The sequence below is a fragment of the Atta cephalotes genome (genome assembly GCF_000143395.1).
Source record: "Atta cephalotes unplaced genomic scaffold scaffold00063, whole genome shotgun sequence".
In the NCBI taxonomy this organism is placed as follows: domain Eukaryota; kingdom Metazoa; phylum Arthropoda; class Insecta; order Hymenoptera; family Formicidae; genus Atta; species Atta cephalotes.
The window spans coordinates 41,949-61,687 of NW_012130127.1; the positions used below are offsets into that span (position 1 = coordinate 41,949).

The 19,739-nt window shown below is 29.7% G+C and overlaps 1 protein-coding gene across 1 annotated transcript; it reads right to left on the reverse strand.

Moving 5' to 3' along the window:
• Positions 1 to 3,236: 3,236 nt before the first annotated feature.
• On the reverse strand, positions 3,237 to 17,314 carry LOC105623702. Its single transcript, XM_012205084.1, is given in 10 exon segments — positions 3,237 to 4,102; positions 4,105 to 4,311; positions 7,635 to 7,847; positions 7,921 to 8,052; positions 8,139 to 8,428; positions 8,540 to 8,600; positions 9,404 to 9,517; positions 9,633 to 9,784; positions 16,764 to 16,886; positions 17,193 to 17,314. Coding segments are annotated over 10 exon segments (2,280 nt in total).
• Positions 17,315 to 19,739: the final 2,425 nt, after the last annotated feature.

Consider the following 19,739-nt stretch of genomic DNA (forward strand, 5'->3'; position numbering starts at 1 on the left):
ACAGCTAAAACAATAATAAGGTAAGCGTTCTTCTGTTACCATTGAGCTTCCGAAATCTCTTTGATAGTCATAAAAAATTACCTATGATGGTCCTTATAAAAATAGCCTCGATATTATTTTTGTCTTAGATTATTTTCATTTGAGTAATACAGCATTAAAATTACCAAGTATAGAATAATTAGCATTAGTATAAAAAGTGTGTGTGTGTGTGTGTGGTAGTGTGTGTGTGTGTGTGTGTGTGTGTGGATGTGTGTGTGTGTGTGTGTGTGTGTGTGGATGTGTGTGTGTGTGGATGTGTGTGTGTGTGTGTGTGGATGTGTGTGTCTGTGTATGTGTGTATTTGCGTGCGCGCACGTATTACAAATACCGAACTACGAATATCTCTTTATATTTAAGAATTGATGAAAATAAATATGTATACATGTTTATAATTTACAATTGTTAAATTATAACTTACATTCATAAATTATTTTAACCGCATTTTTTAAATGAACATTTAATGAATTTATTGAACATTTTAAAAACATCACTTTAGCTTATGGCAAATGTGATCGAATTTGTTTACTAAAGACAGACAATAATGAAGCTTTAATTCGTATAGATGACAATGTATTATTGCAAATGTAATAGTTTTACAGTTTTATGTTATACTCTGTTCAAAGAGAGAATAAAAATAGATCGAATGAAAATTTGTCCGTTTCGCGTAGATCTCCGCTGCCTCTTCATAGTGTTGTAAGTACTGCAACTTGTTAATATTTTGTATCAGCGGATCTTAATTTTTAATATCTTGTATCATCAGAGCATTAGATTACTTGGAGTTAATTTATTGCGTTATAATTACTTATTCTAAAAATAATATTGTTGAGCAATTCATTGTGTTAGTTTTTCTATGAATTCATAGATTCTTATACAATATGATGGAAGAAGAATTGGACATCGAAGTGTCATCTTCTAATCCATTAATGTCTTCTTCAATGAAAAATAAATGAGGTTAAGTAAACAATGATGAATGACAATTAATAATTCGTTCTTGCTCGCTCGAAATTTTTAAATTTAAGGCTCTCTCGTTGTGCGAAATTTTTAACCGCATATTCAAACCTCAAAAAGACATTTCAAAAATTATTCTACACGTTTACATGACACATTGGACAGACGTCTCCTTGCCGCAACTATTCTCGGTTGTGACAATTATGTATTTTCAGTGAACGATTTCGATTTAACAAACACATTAAAATATCAAAATTATTTCCAGAGTTGGGAACGTTACCTTAAAAACATAATGCGTTACCGTCACAGCAAACGAGAATGAATTAAAATGGATTGAATTTTTTTTCTATCCAAATGCGTATTTTAAATAGCGAATACTTTTTTTGGATTTCATTGAATTCAATTATGTACAATTGGATTGAAAAACTGCATTTTCTATTCAAAATTTTGAATTGAAGAGTATTCATAATGTGTATGTTGTGGACAGAAAAAATTAATATTATTTTTAGATTGAAAGACATAGAGATATATTCCTTGCAATTCCTATAATATAATAAATGAATAAAAATGCATTCAGGATTGAAAAACATTCATTTTAATATTCAATATTTTTGAATCAATATTTTTGAAAATCTGAATCCATTTCAATTCATTTCAATCCATTCTCGTTTGCTGGAGTTATAGTAATTACTTTTTGTTAAAAATAATTAGTTATTTAGTCATTTTAAAAAGTAACACTGTTACTTGAAAAAGGAATCGTTACTTTTTGGAAAATTGTTGAATTTAGCTCGCTCACATATGTTGATAAAATCAACGACGTTAATAAAATTAGACTCATTCGATGCGTTTTTGCACAAAAAACGAATCTGGCAGAAACAGTCGGGAGCTAAATTCAATAATTATTGAATTTAAATTAAATATTGTTAAATAATATTAAGAATCTTTGGACCGCATGTGAGAAACACAATCAATACTAGAAAAATGTTTATTACAGTTGAAGCTGGATCTTCATTGCTTTAAATAATTCAATTTTAAACTATTAACGTACCTTATAAATGTACTTGCATATACTATATTGTATTGTTTAATTATTGTTTTTAAATTTTAATGTCAGTATTAAGATCCAGTTTCACAATTCACGGTTAACCGAGATTCAACTTATTTCTCATCTTTTTTAGAATTGAAAAGAGATAATGAATAAGTTGAACCCCTTGGTTAAGAGTTAATCATCAATTGTGAAACTGGACTTAAGTATGTATTTCAAGATTCACTTCCAGTACTAAAAATCCGTAGTGTATATGTAATGTGAATTACAGATTTTCAAGATTGATAGTAATTATCGGAATGCAGTCAAAATATAAAATATAAAATATTTTTTAAGAAATATAGAAATGAGAAAATAAATATTTTAGAATTATATTTATTGCAAATAATAATTTTTTATTATATATAATACAATGTTAAATTGTAAATATATATTTGTATACTTACACAAGCATTTAAAATAATGTTAATACTTCGCTCATTTGTTATAACAACGACATAACTTTGGTAACTAGAAGTATACTTCTAGGGATACAAAGCGAAACATTTTTCAGCGCTAGCAATATTGAAATATAATCCAACCAATAAAAATTAAAGTAATGATAAAAGTAGCGACTGAATTCGTTATCATTACTGCACAAATGTAACGACGTTACCGTTACTGTTAAAGATAGAAAAAAGTAACGATCGTTACCAAAAAATGTAACGGCTTTATAAGTAACGTGTTATTTCCCAACTCTAATTATTTCATCCGATCAATTTTCTAAGCCCAAAGTTCGGAAGTATCATATGTACATATACAGTAATGAGTACATCCCCATTTTGCTCGTTATGCTGCTTCCTATACGCAGACAGAGGTCATTCTTTCGTTGAACAGAATATAGAATTAATTTACATTTTGACTCGTTTATTGGTAACTTTTCGAATTATGCTCCTATATATTATCCTAAAAATACATCCATTTATAACAATTTAGAAATTAAGTGCTATCGTCTCTTTATTCAAAAGCTTACTTTTACTGTCTGTCTTCCTCAGTCTTATTCTCATTATTATATCAATGCCATTTGATGTATTGTTTGTAAATCGCTTGTTGCAAAATATAAGGGCAAATTTTGTTCACTCAATTTTGAGTGAGCTTGAGATTGCAAAGAACACTGAACACACAATTCGATCATTAGGTCTCATAGTAACGCAAAATAAGAACATTACACTTGAACGAATTGCTCGTCGTCGGTATCCCCTCCATTGCTAATTTTTTCTAAAGAATTATGTAGTATTATTTTTTCGTAATTACTGTCCATTTTCTTCTTATTTTTTACCTTCTCATAACCGTCCGCATTTAACAATAAATTATTCACTTGTTCATATGGTGGTTCCTCACTTTGCCCGACACTCATGTATTTCACACTTTCATAATTCGGATCGGTGTGATTCACAGACTCATAATTTGGATCCGTATCACTGTCACCAGGTCGACAAACGGACGCATAGTTCGGCTCATTCGTATCATGTGGCATGCTTTCGTAATTTGGCTCCGAATCTATTTCATGATCTCGTTGTTGCAATCGCACCTTCTCATAACCAGGATCGTCGCTGCTAGCGTTACTTACTTGTCTGCGCTTAAATGGTGTCGAATATATATCCGTATTATTTTTCATAGATATTGAATTGTTTTCATTTTCTTGCAAAGACTGCTGACGTAATATATCATAGTTTGAATTAAATGAATTCATAACGATTCTTGCAACAGAGTTTCTTTGACTGTTAGAATTAACGGCTTCGTATTCGTGATCAGATTCTAAATGTAACGAGATCACATCCGCATCATCTTTAGGCACTTTTAAAGGAGTGCCCTTGTTACTTTCTGCATAAAAATTGCTTGTAGTAGAACTATTGGTTGAACAATGAACAAAATCGGATTCCTTTTTCTGTATTTCCACAGATTCGTGGCTGCACCATGATGCTCTGCTGATTTCTATAAGACTTAATTTTCTACAAGCATTCGTTTCAGAATGTAAAACATTAAAGCTTGGATGAGCATCATTTTGCTGTTCCTCTATTTCCTTTTTTTCTTCATCACCTTCGCGTACATATCCTCTAGTGATTTACCCGCCGACAATGAAGACTTCGATTTATCATCATTTTTGTTTTTTTTGTCAATAGATGCGTATGCCTCCGCAGTTGCTTCAGGTGGCGGTGGTAGAGGAGAATTTGCTTGACGTTTTTCAGGTTTAGGAGATCCGAGATTGATAATGGAGCTATTGGCACTTGACGATGACGCTAAAAATAAGAAAAAAGACAGTTATATTATAGATTATTTCAAACTATTCCCGTCAGTTAAATCGCCAAACTTAAAATAATTAATTCATGATTTCAAAACAAACAAAATTTTTCTGTGAAAATTTGATCGCAAACACTTCGTTTAAGAAATATTAACTTCTTAAAGTGGTAGGGGCGGCGCTAAGCTATTCTAATATTCAAAAAAAAAATAGAAAAATTTGTTCTAGGGGTCAATTATGTAACGTTTTCCTTACAACGGAAACATGACAAATGAAAAATTGTGTTGTGTGTGTGTGTGTGTGTGTGTGTGTGTGTTGTGTGTGTGTGTGTGTATGTGTGAGATTTTTACATTTTCGCATTTGGGAAAAAATTGATCCCCCAGAGATAAAACTTTTCACCAAACATAAGTCGGGCGCCAGACACGAGGGAGCGTGCCATTCTTTCGTTAATTTTCGATTTATTTCACAGTAGTATTTATATGCAAAAACGATTCGCGATAGTAGCAGGAGTGATTTGTTACAGGCGGGAAGAATGTTGGAGAATGAGATAGGCTGAAAGAACTGTACAGAGATTAATAAGAAAAATAAAATAACAAATGTACTCTGTAAACATCGAATTACATATGATATTGATCAACTGTATATTGAATCTGTAGTTCTTCAAGGCTCGGCATCCGCAGAATAAAAGATAGAATCGATTATACTCGCGTCGGTCAAACAATCATGCTAAATTTAATATGATCGGAGTTTTCAAAATTATTATACAATAAAGATGAATATCTCACATAAAATCGCGCTAGGAATCAAGTATATCGTCGATAGATAAAAGACTCGCACAATAACAAGAAGTTTTCTGGACAGATCACATTGGTGACATAAAATGAATTTCTACGTGATGATTCGCAAACATGTAGAAAAAAATGATTCGGCTGTGGCAAGAGGTGAGTGGAATTCGGCAACTAATATTTCGCTCAAAAATAGCATCGGATGACACGTGATTGCGAACTTTAGTACTATGCAGCAACTTAAATATTGGCCATTCGAGAGTTCAAGAATCTTTAACGATCGTTTCACCGATACGACCTCAGCTCTCTCTCCGATATCATCCTTTGGAAATTTTCGATTCGCTCCTTAATCTTCAACAGTCATGCCTTGGGGGAGTCCGTGTGTCCTCTTACAGAAAGCTCTGGCTCAATCACAACACGAGTGCCGAGTGCCGACCAGAATTTTTCCGCGGATCCACGCAGACTGTTGGGTCCTCCCCCTAGTCAGGGCCAGGGCCATTTTCTGTGCCGACTCTTATTGCTCATCCTGCAACTCGCATAAATCATCACAGGTTGCGAATCCTTGCGCTCTATAGGGCGTAACGGAATTAATTCGGAAGGTCTTACAGCCTTCTTTTTTAAATTATTCTTTTGGATAGCTCAAGATATCCAAGGAAGCTCTGCCATAGCGGTTCCGTAACTAAACGTCTTTATTTCAGACGGATACTATCCATATGATTAGTGGTACACATTTGTTTCTCGGAAGTTGCTCTGAATGAGCTCAGCGTATTTGAAATGTAGGATTCACACTATGTACGATATCCGTTATACGATGTCCGACATTCATCGTAACAATGTCAGATGTCGTATGAGAGATGTCGTACGTAGTGTGAATCCTATATTTCAAATACGCTGGGTTCGGAACGACTCCGAGCAGCTCCCGAAAGACAAAACGAACAATACTTCAGAGAATCAGTCCCTCTATTTTTGCACAATTGGTCAAAGTAATATACATTACTGTCCACGGTTATCTTCTCATTCTTTGTAATCCTGATTTTCCGTTGGAAGAAAATGTATTATGTACATAGAGCTTCTTCTTCCTATAATTAGTGTGCGATAATAGCAGGGTTCTAAACGACAATATAATAAAAAAGCGGAATCATACAGAATCATACGACTTGCGTGTACCGGGCTCCCGAATGATACAGCTCCCAACATGGTATTATCTTAGTTACGTATGACATGATCGACCGTTACGGATGACGTGATTCTTTCTTCTCGAAGTAATGGATCTTCTTTCTCCTGATGATGGATGAGACGACAAAAATATAATAGGGAATAGCGCAACCATCGAGCACGTTATTAGTACAAAATTTATATATATATTATTAGACTAAAAAGTGTAATTTATAATTAAACAATTAAAGAAGCAAATAATTAGCGCATACTCATCTTCCGAGTCGGGAGGATGCAAGATCCTCGCATAGGAGATCCGCGACGGACAAAAATTGTCACGTCATAAGCATTATAAGTTTTCATCGAAGAAGTACATTCCGATCGCAGAGATCGAGCACATTGGGGTACAGCTTAAGATGGATGATTGCTTGGGAGTACCATAAAATTAATTGCAGAATTTAGAGGGAATGTTTTTTTTATCAAAATTTTGTCGTATATATGAAGAAATAAATTTAAAAGCAAAGAAATTTTGATATGCGATAAATTGTATATATATGTGCGTACGATATTGATGTATAATGATATATCAATGTTTCGTAAATCGTATGTTTGCATTGTATAAATCATATGAGTGTAAATCACATTTAATCGGTAAAACTGTTTCGTCGGAGTTTGACTGTCACGCTAATATCCCTTTAACTTTTTAAAATTGTCTTGTATTTTAAAATTGTGACAAGATAAACTATTTTAGAAATATAATTGCATAATCGCATATATTAAATAATTACTTTTGCTTTTGGATCTAAAAAAAATTTTGTTAAATTACAGTGCAAAAAGTATTCATACAAGAAAAATTTTTATTTAAAAAGTCTTATTTGTAAAAAATAAATATTAATTAGCAAGTATATATAGTAAATACGTTGTTTAATATAAACAAACAAGCTTCGCATATTTTCTTGATTTTAGAAGCTGAATTTCTTGTCTGTACAAATACCTTTGTGCATCCAAATATTATAATACATTTTGAATTTTGGCTTATTTTGAATATAGTATTTTATTTAATTATTACACATCTTTTTAGTACAATAATTTTGAGAACTATACAGTCTATTTCATTTTTTATGAATAAATTGCTAATTCTAGCAAGAAATGACAGTCAATTAAACGTTAAATTGAAATAATGAAATTAGTGTCATCATCATATTGATGTTTATTCGATATCAATTCAATGAGTCATTTCTCGCTGGATGTTTATTTCCTAAAAATAAAACTTTTGCTATATTTTCCCTGTACGAACTTTTTGCACTTACGGTACATAATTATCGCGCCATGTCTTAGCGCCGAGACACTACCGTGTCTCCAGATTACAAAAAAAAGTTATTACCTTGCCTAGAATGGGCGTGTGCAACATGACGTAAACTATCGACACTCGGTGGTTGAGGTGCAGAATGTGTTTCTTCTGTGCGCGGAGGCTGACAAAATACTATTTGTTCATGTTGTACTTGTACTTCTGATGTCATTGGCTGAATTTGTGCATATGTTTCACTGCCACTGGTATATATTTTATCCTGTTCATCAATTGCAGCATACATTTCGTCTATAGAATGTCAGATTATATGAGATTTATTATATATTATAGTTATCATAGCTTACTTCTGAAGCTTATTTACCAGAATCATCAGAAACAGTAGCATAATGGGGATCAGTAATTGGTCGAGTAGATTGATTTTGTCTGTAAGTTGTCTTACTTTGTGCTATTATATTAGCTAATGGTTCCCTCACGCTTATGCTTGTATATCCTTCTGTTATAGAAAGATAATATGCAATTCATTAGAAATTATTCATCATACAATAAATGAAAAATTGAAGGAAAGAATAATGCAAATACTCGAATCTTGTGAGTCTCCACTGAAGTGTTGTTGCAGATTATTATGTTGGGGATGCAATGGCTGTGGCAGTAGCATTAAGAGAGGCGGTGTCATGTAGGGTAAATCTTGATTAGCTTGAACACCACCAGAGATAGCATTAGCAGCCTGAATATCATAATGTATTTCAGAATTAAGAAGTGAGTTGTGAGATGAAGATCGTCGAGTTCTCGGTGGTGCGATTGGATTTTCATTTGATTGATCCATTGATGTTGATGGTTTTTCAATATTCGTAATTTGATTAACATTATTTCTGTAAATTATGAGAAACAAATATTACATATTTTCTGAAACAAATAAGACAAAAGTATACGGAATGATATATGGAACAATATAAAATGTAGAAGTAGTAAATAATTAATACCTATTTATTTGACTAGCCTCAGTTTTCTGAATATTTTGAAGTTGGGCATAAGGATGTTCAACTAAAATAAATTAAAATATCATTAAATAATTAACAAAGATAGAAAAATTGATAATTATTCGGATTAGCAGACACCGCGATGATCTTGATTTTGACATATGTTGTCATGAGTGACCCTTCAAAAGGTTTTAGTCAGTAACTGTTTGTTATTAACAAATACAAAATTATGTTTTATTTCTGCTACATACTGATAGACTTTCCACACGAAGCGAGTTCCACCCCATTTCCCTCCTGCTTTGGGGCGTACGACTTTCCAAGCAAAGCGAGATCCATTTCATCTCTCCCCCTGTTTAGGAATGATCGATTTTGCGAAGCGAAGTCCACCTTATTTCTCCCTCCCTCTCCTCCTCTGTCAAGCGATCGACTTTCTCTTAAGCCCAATGTCCACGATAGAAATCGGTCCAAGATCTCGGACAAAGAAAGAATTAACAAATCGTTAATTTAAACAATTTGATCACATGACCAATGCGATTGGTCAATTCTTTTTTCATCTGAGATCTCAGACCTATTTCTAGTATCGTGAACATCGAACTTTAGACAGGAGGGCAGAAGTAGAGTGATCCTTGCTTCGCGTGAAAAGTACGCCCCATGACAGGATATAGAATAATTTTTAATATTGTAAATGATAGAAATAAGACATTACTGTTTAAACGGTTTTTGTAACTTTTGAACGAACAGTGACTGCTACCTAAAACTTTTTGAAGGTCATTTAGAATAATGACCCTGACAACATATGTCAAAGTCATTGGTGCTGTATCCATTAATCCGAATAATTACCGAAATATTTAATAACAATTCACCTACGATTGTCAGAAACAGGAGATGCAAATCTTGTATATTGATGAGATGTATCTTGTGGCAAGGCACATCCTTGCAAGATAACTTCTTGTGGTTCCCTTTCAAACATTTGTTCTTGAGCTAAAAGATAAAGTTAGTGAAAGTTAGAATAATACGATAAAAATAAAATAATAAAATAAAATGTTTTTATCTTTTGTAATTTTAATTATTTGCATTATTTTCAATTTCATGTTACCTGCATCTTGGACTGTAGCATACAATTCTGAATGGTCCCCCATAATTTCAGTAGTGTCATAAATATCTTGAGGCTCTGAATCTACCATGTTCTCATGTTCTCTGCTCTTATCTTTTGGAATATCTGGAAGACTTCTGTTGGCACTTGTAGTCCTATACAAATAAAATATTCTATTTATACATGTATATATAGGGTGGAACATTTTAATTTTCTCAGGCGGATATCCCGGAAATTAACAAGAGAAGTTATTCAGATTTAATTAGTTTTGAAAAAGTAATGGTTAGAAGTTATATTTGTATATATATATAAAATATCCTATTAATTAAAATGAGTACCATTTGTTCAGAAAATTTGATATTCGTTACAAGAATGGTGTCAAAGTCTGCTGTAAACAGTTCCAAAATGGATTCAAATGATATTCTTTCGTAACTTTTTATCTGCTTGAGATTTTTCTTCTTTTGTTAATATCGATTAAGATTTTAGGATTACATGTATGAATATAAGATTTTATTTATTGATATTTCTACAAACGTATTATACAATAACGTTGTGCAACATTTTCCTTTTTATAATATTTTTTTATTTTTACATGATACACAAAACGCAAGCTGTCAGATAACAGTTCTTTGAGCAATCTGCTATCAATTTCATATCTTAATTAATAGAAATTAGTAGCTCTTTGTATAGAGTTAAGTACTGTTAATATTCAATTAAAACTCATTCAAATATAATAATAATCGTACAACATTATTGTACAATGCGTTTGTAAAAATATTCAATAAATAAAATCTTATATTCACATATGTAATCCTAAAATCGATATTAACAAAAGAAGTGATAAGTTAGTTTTTGCGTTTAAAGGTACATTCAGAGTTTTGCATGAAACACATGATCATTTGTCCTTTTTGTTCATCAAATAATAAAGAAGGACAAAACGATACATTATGCGCAACTCCAAACGCATCCCAAGTCTTTGCGTTATGCCGCTCCTGAGCGCGCCAACTGTAGACGATAATTTTAAATATTTATAATTCAAAAGTTATTATAGTCTCAATATTTTAATGTTAAAATTTTCGTCTCAAAATAATCTTAGGAATCTCTCCTTAAGTATCAATCGGGTATTTACGGGAAACCCTGCATATATACAAAAATTTCAATATTAGTTCATATAGATTTCTGTTATAGTTTTTGTAAATAAAATCTTAATAGACATTATTTCTGTTGTTTGTTTTAAATTAAAAGCAACGAAAAGAATAGAAAAAAGAAAAAAATGGCCGATTCATAAATTAATAAATTAAGCGCACTACATTGGATGAAATGTTGGTGATATAAATTTGTACATCAATAGCTTTTTTGATTAAGGAACAATTATTTATTTATTCACTAATGAAAAACAGAAGCAAGTATTGTTTTTATTATTTACAAGAATGCAGAATATCAGTTATATTACAGTGGTTGCGTTCAGTAAAAAAAGCAGCTATGCAACTAATGTATTCTTTAATCCTAGTTATACATACTTGGCCACAGAAACTCCCAGTGCAATCGAGATTTTTTTCGTGTTTCTAAACTTTTTTTTTCTTTGAATCTATATATCCAAAGCTCCTTAATTCTATTGACTTTTACACATTATGTAAAAAAAATTGTTAATCAATTTTTTTCCATCGATTGAAAAAAAAATTAATAAATATGTCCATTTTTATGAAAGTTACGATAACAAATATAGATAAGATCTCAGAGATCCCAATATGTATATCAAGAATAGAAAAAAAGTGTGTATAGCTAGGATATATATATCATTGACTTATACATTTAGATTCAAGAACCTAAGAGCAAAAGCAATTATATTAAGAATCTTTCAACGATTGTAAAATTATTTTTTCTGCTGAACACAGCCATTGTTAAATTATTTCGTTTACTTTGTTTCGGAAAATAATCAAGAGAAATAATTATTTCAAAATTAATATGAAGTGTCATATTAATTAATAGTGTTAGAATTTAAATGACTTGTAAAATTAATATGTTATAGATTTTTAAAGAAACGCATCGTGAAGAAAGATTAAAGTGGTAAACTAAAAATATAATGTTTAGATTATTTATTATTAAAAAATTATTACATATACAATTAAAAATTTAGATGTTAAAGTTGATGATATAAGTTTCTGTTTACTGTTATATTTTTATAAATATTATGTTAATAGACATTTATTATTTACAAAATATTTTTAAATATCGGTTATATTACATTACTTTACATTATTTTGCTTATTTTACACTGTTTATATTATCGTTTTCTAAAATATTCGAGAGAAAAAACGTTTCAGGTGAAGTGTACTAATTAAAATATAATAATACTAATTAATATTTAATTTAGTAGTGTTAGAATTTAAAGACTTGTAAAATTAATTTGTTTAAGATTTTCGGAACACATCGAAAAGAAAATTCAAAATTAAAATTGCAAACTGAAAATACATTAATTATTAAAAAATTATTTTTCATGTATAATAATACAAAATTCGTACGTATTTCTGTTGGTTGTTGTCTTAAATTACAGATAACAGAATAAAAGAAAAAGGAGAAAAAAGGTAATCAATTAGATATCTTCTGCTTAATCCATATTTAAATGATTGCACTGATGAAGTATTTTGTACTATGGATTTTGTACTATGGATATTTGTGTATCAATAGTATTTGCTCATAGGCCTCACAATTATTCCCATCGCTAGTGTGACGAAGAGCAAAAGAAAGATATTATTTTATTATTATTTACAAGATTTTAGAATATCGATTATATTACAGTGGCTGCATTCAGTAGAAAAAGCAACTATGCAACTTTGATATATTCTTTGATTAATATCATTGACTTATACATTCGGATCCAAGAAAACCTAAGGGCAAGAGCCAATTATATCAGAGAATTTTACAATGGTTGCAAAGCTGTTTTTTCTGTTGAACGCAGATAATTGTTAAATTATTTCGTTCACTTTCGAAAAATATTCGAGAGAAACAATTGTTTCAAAATTAATATGAAGTGTTATAATAATCAGATTTAGTAGAATTTAAATGAAAAAAAGAATCATTTTTAATACTCAGCAAAAAGTCAGCAAAAAAAAGAGGATCTTTTTAATATTTTGATAAAATAAACCATTTTCGAGATCATTATTTATTAATAAAACAATTTTGCAATGCACGAATTCAAATTTGTTTTTTTTTCTCGACTCGAGACTCACCTTATTAAAAAATATTAAAAGAGACCTTTTTCAGCTAATTTATTCCATTTATCATAAAAAATTTTAAACTTAAGAAAAATCAGTGGCATTTTTTTCGTAAAAAAACTCCCTTATTCTTGAGTTTGATTGAATAAAAATAATGTATAGTCTGAAAAGATGAGGCTTTATATCCTTTAAATGTACAAAGTTTCATCAAAATAGACTGAATGATTTTCAAAATTTTTGGAAAAAATGAAATTTTTTAATTCTGATCATATTTTTTAAAAAAATAAACCATTTTGGACATATGATCACATGAAATTTTTGTTTTAAATTTGTGTGTGAGGATCACCCTTTAAAATTAGTATACTTAAGACATACTCTATACATATACTGACAATGAGTTGATAAAACTAATGACTATTATTTTGTAATGATAAAACGAAATGAAATAAATATTACTATTATAAAATTGGAATTATAAAATTTATTTTATATTATTTCATTAGTATCATAGAAAATAAAATAAAATTCATATTAGTGAAAAAAAATTCATATTAGTAAAAACCGGTATTTCTAGTTTTTTTTTTAAATCAGCTCGAAATCTTTCTATTAATGTATTAAAAACAATAAAATAAATAAAATTATCAATATTCTATTTACAGGCAGTCTTATAGTCCTAGTCTTATAGTCCTTTATGATTTTATGGACAAGAATCTATGCATAAAAAATAAATAAAAAAAGCTAAAGTAATTATTACACGTTCAGTTTATTATTTGCTGATGAAATAATCAGTAAGGTGCAGACATTCGTGCACGAATCTCATGTTACACGAGAAGACCGCGAAATGAGTCACATCAATCATGTTTTATTTAAGTTTTCTAATTTCAGTTTATATTCAAAATAAAATTTCGCAATAAATTAGGAATCGATACTAATAAATTAGATTTTTTGTTACAAGATGTTACAAAATGGTAAATGCGAATCTGATCTCTGTTGTCTGAAATACATAATGCCTATAAAAAGTCTTTAGTGTGATTAGTTGCTTGATCTATTACTGACAGCGTAATAAATAGAGGATCTACTGCCATAAGATGTAAACATGGAAAAAATGCAATGGTTGCCACAACAGAAAATAATGATAATTTTCGCCTCAATACATTTTGGTCGTGACAACCATAAGGTGGCATATCTTAATAGTCATCTGTTAAGATATGCCCATTTTATGAGTATCACAATCATACCACTATAGTTTTTACAAAAAAATGTATTGATGAGCGATTGATCGTGGCAATTGTAATCAGTTTTTTTGTGAAGACATCGAAATATTAAAAAGGATATAATTTATTTAAAAATATATAAACAAGAAAGTAAATGAGAAAAATTTGATGATTTAGCTTCTTAAGTATTAAACGGAATTTTTTAATCATGAATAAATAATGGCATTAATTTACAATCGCTATAATCAATATAACAAGTGGATATAGTCACACAGTTATTTCTAAAAACGCCCGTACTCATAAAATAAAATATTGTAAGTACAATATATGCAATGGGATTGTAATAAATATGTTATCACATATTAGTCAATTTTATAGTTTTTACCACCAATTTATTCTAATGGATAAACTCCGGACCAGTAAAATCCATAATCCATTGTGGTTTTTTTCCTGCCAACCCTGCTGAGTACGTACATTTAAAATACATTTGAAAAACAAATATTCGACAATTGTATTTTGTACTTCATATAATTAAGCATATAAAAATATTTTGTATTATTGTTTTCAATATTAATAACGAAAGATTGAAAATATTTTGCATTTTGTATTTCAAATACTAAGATAGACAATTAATCTTATTTTTGAATTATTTTTGAAAAATACAAAAAAAATTAAATTTTAATAAATATACAAAAATCAATTTTTAGTACAAAATACATAATATATTCATGTGATCCACTGACACTAAAGTACAAAACACAAAATATATTTGTATTGCAAATACATAATGTGTTTTAAATAAAAGTATTTTAAATACATTTCAAGGCTCGGCTCTGAAAAAGTATAACATATGTATAAATATATACAAATTCATAAATATATACAAAAGGATTATTAATATTAAAATCATTAATACATTAAAATGATTCAATGATGTTTTCGAAATGACGATCATCTAAATTTGCCAATAATCACAGAGCTTTTGAAAATTACTAAATACATTTTTGAATATTAATAATTATAATAACCAAGTCTTTGAAGATAAATTGTTTTAGAAAAATAATACGTATTATGAAACCATTCAATTAAATTTTCAGCTTTTATACAATATTTATTTTTAAAAATTTATAAATATGTACATATATCTTTCGTATGTTTATAAAATAATATGGATTTCTTTTACAGAGATATCCATTTTTTACTTTATTTCATTCTATCCATTTATTTTATAAAATAACAGCTATTCAGTTTCAGTAACTTTCTCATCACTTTGCATATACAATACATATACAGGGTGAATCAGAATAGTTAAACTAGTTTTTTACCCTATGAGAAAATTATCGACTAAGGTTGCAATGTTACTTTGATTTTAAACGAGAAGTAAAGCTTTCTCTATTCCTTTTTTTCGAGAGAGAGAAACTAAGCCTCACTTAAAATTAAAATATGTTGGTGCAATCGGATCTTAGCGATATAGATCAGGACCCTTAATCTCTAAAAGTATCGCGTACGAAAAAACTACGCACATACTATAGTACGTGTTAGATATACTATAGCATTGCCCTAATTTTTCAATGCGATACTTTTGAAGAATAGGGGCCCGAATATATGGATACATTGTGCGAATTGCTGTTTTGGACGCACCGAGAAAAATGCGCGTATATATTATATATATATATATCTTCGTATAATAAAAATAAAATCTTGTAACAATTTTTATAACTTAATATCAAACGTGTTTATTTTTGTGCTCATATCGGCAGTTCGCACGATGTTATCTACGCATCCGAACTGTATCATTGAATCAATAATTAAATGTATAATAAATATCAATAATTTTCTTATAGAATAAAAAACTTTTCTCATAGGATTCAACTCTGATTCTCTTACAAAATGTAATAAAATGATATTATAAAATGCATATTATCAAATTAATATATTTATATTGCATGATAGTGTTATAATTTTTGTCTTTTACAGAGATATTAATGATGCACAGCCAATTAAATTAAATTAATACTTCATTATCAAATTCTATTATTAGAAAATAAAAAAGTAATGTATAACATTAAATTAACTAAGAGTTTTTAAATAAATTACAATAAGCACATACAAATATGTAGAAAATTGCAGTGATAATGCTGATATATGAATAGCTTATATTATTTATAATATATAAGATAAGAGAATACGACTAATTACATTTTAATAAAATAAAATTGCAGCAAATAATATATAGTCTTTATATAATATATAGTCTTTGTCAATAACATGAATTATTTAAAACAGAGCTAAGATTTAGTTGCACATTTCAGTCAATTTTTAGCTTGATTGCTTGATTTCTGCTCCTTATCTTCATGTAGCATGTAGTCTAAATGCCGATCGGTGAAGAGGTAGGAACCAAGCTGAAGATGGGCAATTAAATCCTAGCTCTGATTTAAAAAGTTGTAATTCATACAAAAAATATAAAATTGAATAAAATAAGTAACTTTAATAATTTTGTGTTCACTCCTGATTTAAAATCACTTCTTAAACAAGGGTAAGCACATAATATGATATATAAATATCTACAGATACGGCAGTATCTCTTTTGTTAATATTATAGCAACAGCAAATTATTTGGAATAATCAAGAGTGCTTGAACATTCTTATTTTTTGTATTTATTAAGAAAAATTTCATGTAACCAATTTATTTTTAAGGTAGAAACCTTTTTCCATCGTTGATATCCTGCTCAATAACCTGGCATACATCCAATGTCAGAATTCTGTCGAAATTGTCTGTTTCAGAATTATTCAGTGTTACTGTACCAGCGAGGTCCAGAAATTCATTCCTGTTATAATATGATTATAATTGTACAACAAATATAAATTTCAATTAACTTAGAAATTATGTTTCAAAAGAAATAGTTACAATGATTAATTTTTACATAAAAAGAAGTATAAATTTATAAATTTATCAACTTAATAAAAGTGTAGTATTAACTTATTAAATATCATACCAAAGAAATAGTACTTTGTATAATATTTACATTTATTTGCCTAATTATTAATATTTACATGTTAATAACTTAAATTACTAGAAATATAAATTTATCATAACAAATCAAATGGTTAATAACAAATCTTTGTATACTCACTTATTCTCATTTCGTCGACAACTGCAGATACAAGTAGCAACAAGACCGAGAAATGATAGCAGAGCACCAACTGAAACAACCCAGTAGCACCAGGCATCTTCTTCAAAGAAAGGTAGTATCATATTATAAATTTCCTACAGAGCACGATCTCGTGTTCTAAAAACGTCCGAAATCAAGAACGATATTGTCAATCCATAACGTGTGACATAACCTTAATCATATGGAACACACCCAGAATCACTACTGTCCACACTGTCTATCGCACTAATTTGATTTTTTACAGTAATGTTTGTCATTCGTATGATCAATATTTATTCTTTTCAAGTTGCACTTTTTTTAAGAACTTAAAAAATCTATTTTTTATTAATCAGAAACGTCTAATCTAAAATAAAAATTTTAATACAAAATATTTCAACTTTTAATTTGCACACTTATGTATTTTCATAATAAACATGCAAATCAAAAATTGAAAAGTTTTGTATTAAAATTAAAACTAATTTTCCAGCTGTTTTTTTTTATAGTTTTATATATTTTTCGTATGTAACAATGTCTTACTGTAAGAACATTCTTGTAAAATAGCGCAGTTAAGATAGAAATTTACAATTAGGAAAATTACGTCCGCAGATCGAATAATATATTAATATATTAAGAATAATATATTAAGATATATGAATTTTTCGTTATTGTATTACCTCGTTATCATTTTTTACAATTTCATAATAGCAGCTAAAACTCTTTACCATCCTTTCAATTACATTTGATTTTTATCAAATTTAAACACACAAAGAACATTGATTATGCCACTTGAAAATAATTGGATCTAAAATACCAAACATCTCTCTTTACGTTCACCTTGCGCAGAACTACGTTTAGAAACTTAACCTCACATCATCCGGGAGTATCAACAGAGAGATTCCTAGATTATAAAGACAATTTTTTAACATAGGTAACAGTGTTGCCAACTCGCTGATAGAAGAAATCTTAAAATCAGATTTCAAAAATCTCTAGAAATCTCTAGTTTTTCATTAAAAAACTCAAAAATCTCTTGTTTTTCAATTTTATTGGGAAATTATGAGGCCTAATGAAATTAACAAAAACTTTAGGCTGCTTTTCGTTATTCACTATGGGTACTGAAAATTTATAGTTCAAAATTTATAGTTACGACAACCAATGAGAGTCGCGCTTTCTTTTTGGATTGGCTATCGCTAGTTAACGATAGCGACAATTGTCATTATTGATAAAACATTTAGAAAATTCCATTATTGAGAGAGGACATGACGGCCCAAAATTAGAGCACTATAATATATACTCTGTTCAACGAGAGAATGACCTCGAACAAAAATTCAGACAAAAATTCGTCCATTTTGCGCAAGTCTTTATAGCGTTATATTGGCCTGCTATATAAGTCGGTCGCAAACGAGGTTATTCTCTCATTGAGCAGAGTATAGGTATTCGCATCCGCTATTTCTAGTCCTTTCTTTGTTTCTAGTCTATTCTTTGTTCTCTCTTCAATCTTCTCTCTTCAATCATCTTAATTTAGCAATATAGTTAAGAGAAAGTAAGGGATTGAGAAAAGGAGCAAGAGAGTGAAAAAAGGAAAAATGATGGATGCGAATATTCATTATAGTGCCTTACTATATTATATTATAGTGCCTTATCAAAACCTGTAACGCAAAATGCTGTCGCGTACTACCGCCCTCTGAAGAAATGAATGTTAATTACACAACAATATTTACTTTTTTTGCGCAGTCGTCTTTAACAGGTGGTGGCTGCTCTTTGACCAATCAAAAATTTGTCCTAAATTTAGAATAAATATTTGCTTGGTTGTTTTAATTTAGGACAAATATTTGATTGATTGTCTTAATTTAGTTTACTGGCCATTATGCGCAATGAAATATCTTATATTCTAGGTGTGTTCGCATCGCATGTTCTTACGTGCTCTAAAATGCTCCTCTTATAGCATTTACTCACTCTAATGCACTCGTTGAAGAGAATAGTAGTTGTAACTGAAGCACAGTGGAGCTAGAGAACCTCACAGAGAGAGAGAGTGACAAATTGCATCATATGATCTATCTCCTCTGATTGGACATGGACATCAAAGCTCCATAGGAAGAGAGAAAACTGGTGATCTCCGTTCTGATTGGACGTGGGCATTCACGTAATGCAATTTGCTTTTCTTCCTGTGAGACTCCCTAGTTGGGGGACGCGAACAAACTTTTTTGTATCGTGGAAATAACAATTCTATATACAATCAACCAATCATAGTCAAGAAATTATCGTTTTCATATGCGAAAATTATTCATATGTGTTTATATAGAATAGAATCTCCAATACAGTAGTAAACTCATTTCAAAATCACAAGAGATAGCAATAGATCTGAAGCGTCAATACTTTCTCTTACGTTTTGATTAGCTATCATGATCATTCTTGTGACTGAAGCCGGTATTCATTCTTATGTTCATAGTTCATTCTTATGTTCTTAAGTGCAGTCTTGAAAGAATCGACTATGAATATCGGCCTAAGGCTTAGTTTTACTACTCATGGTAA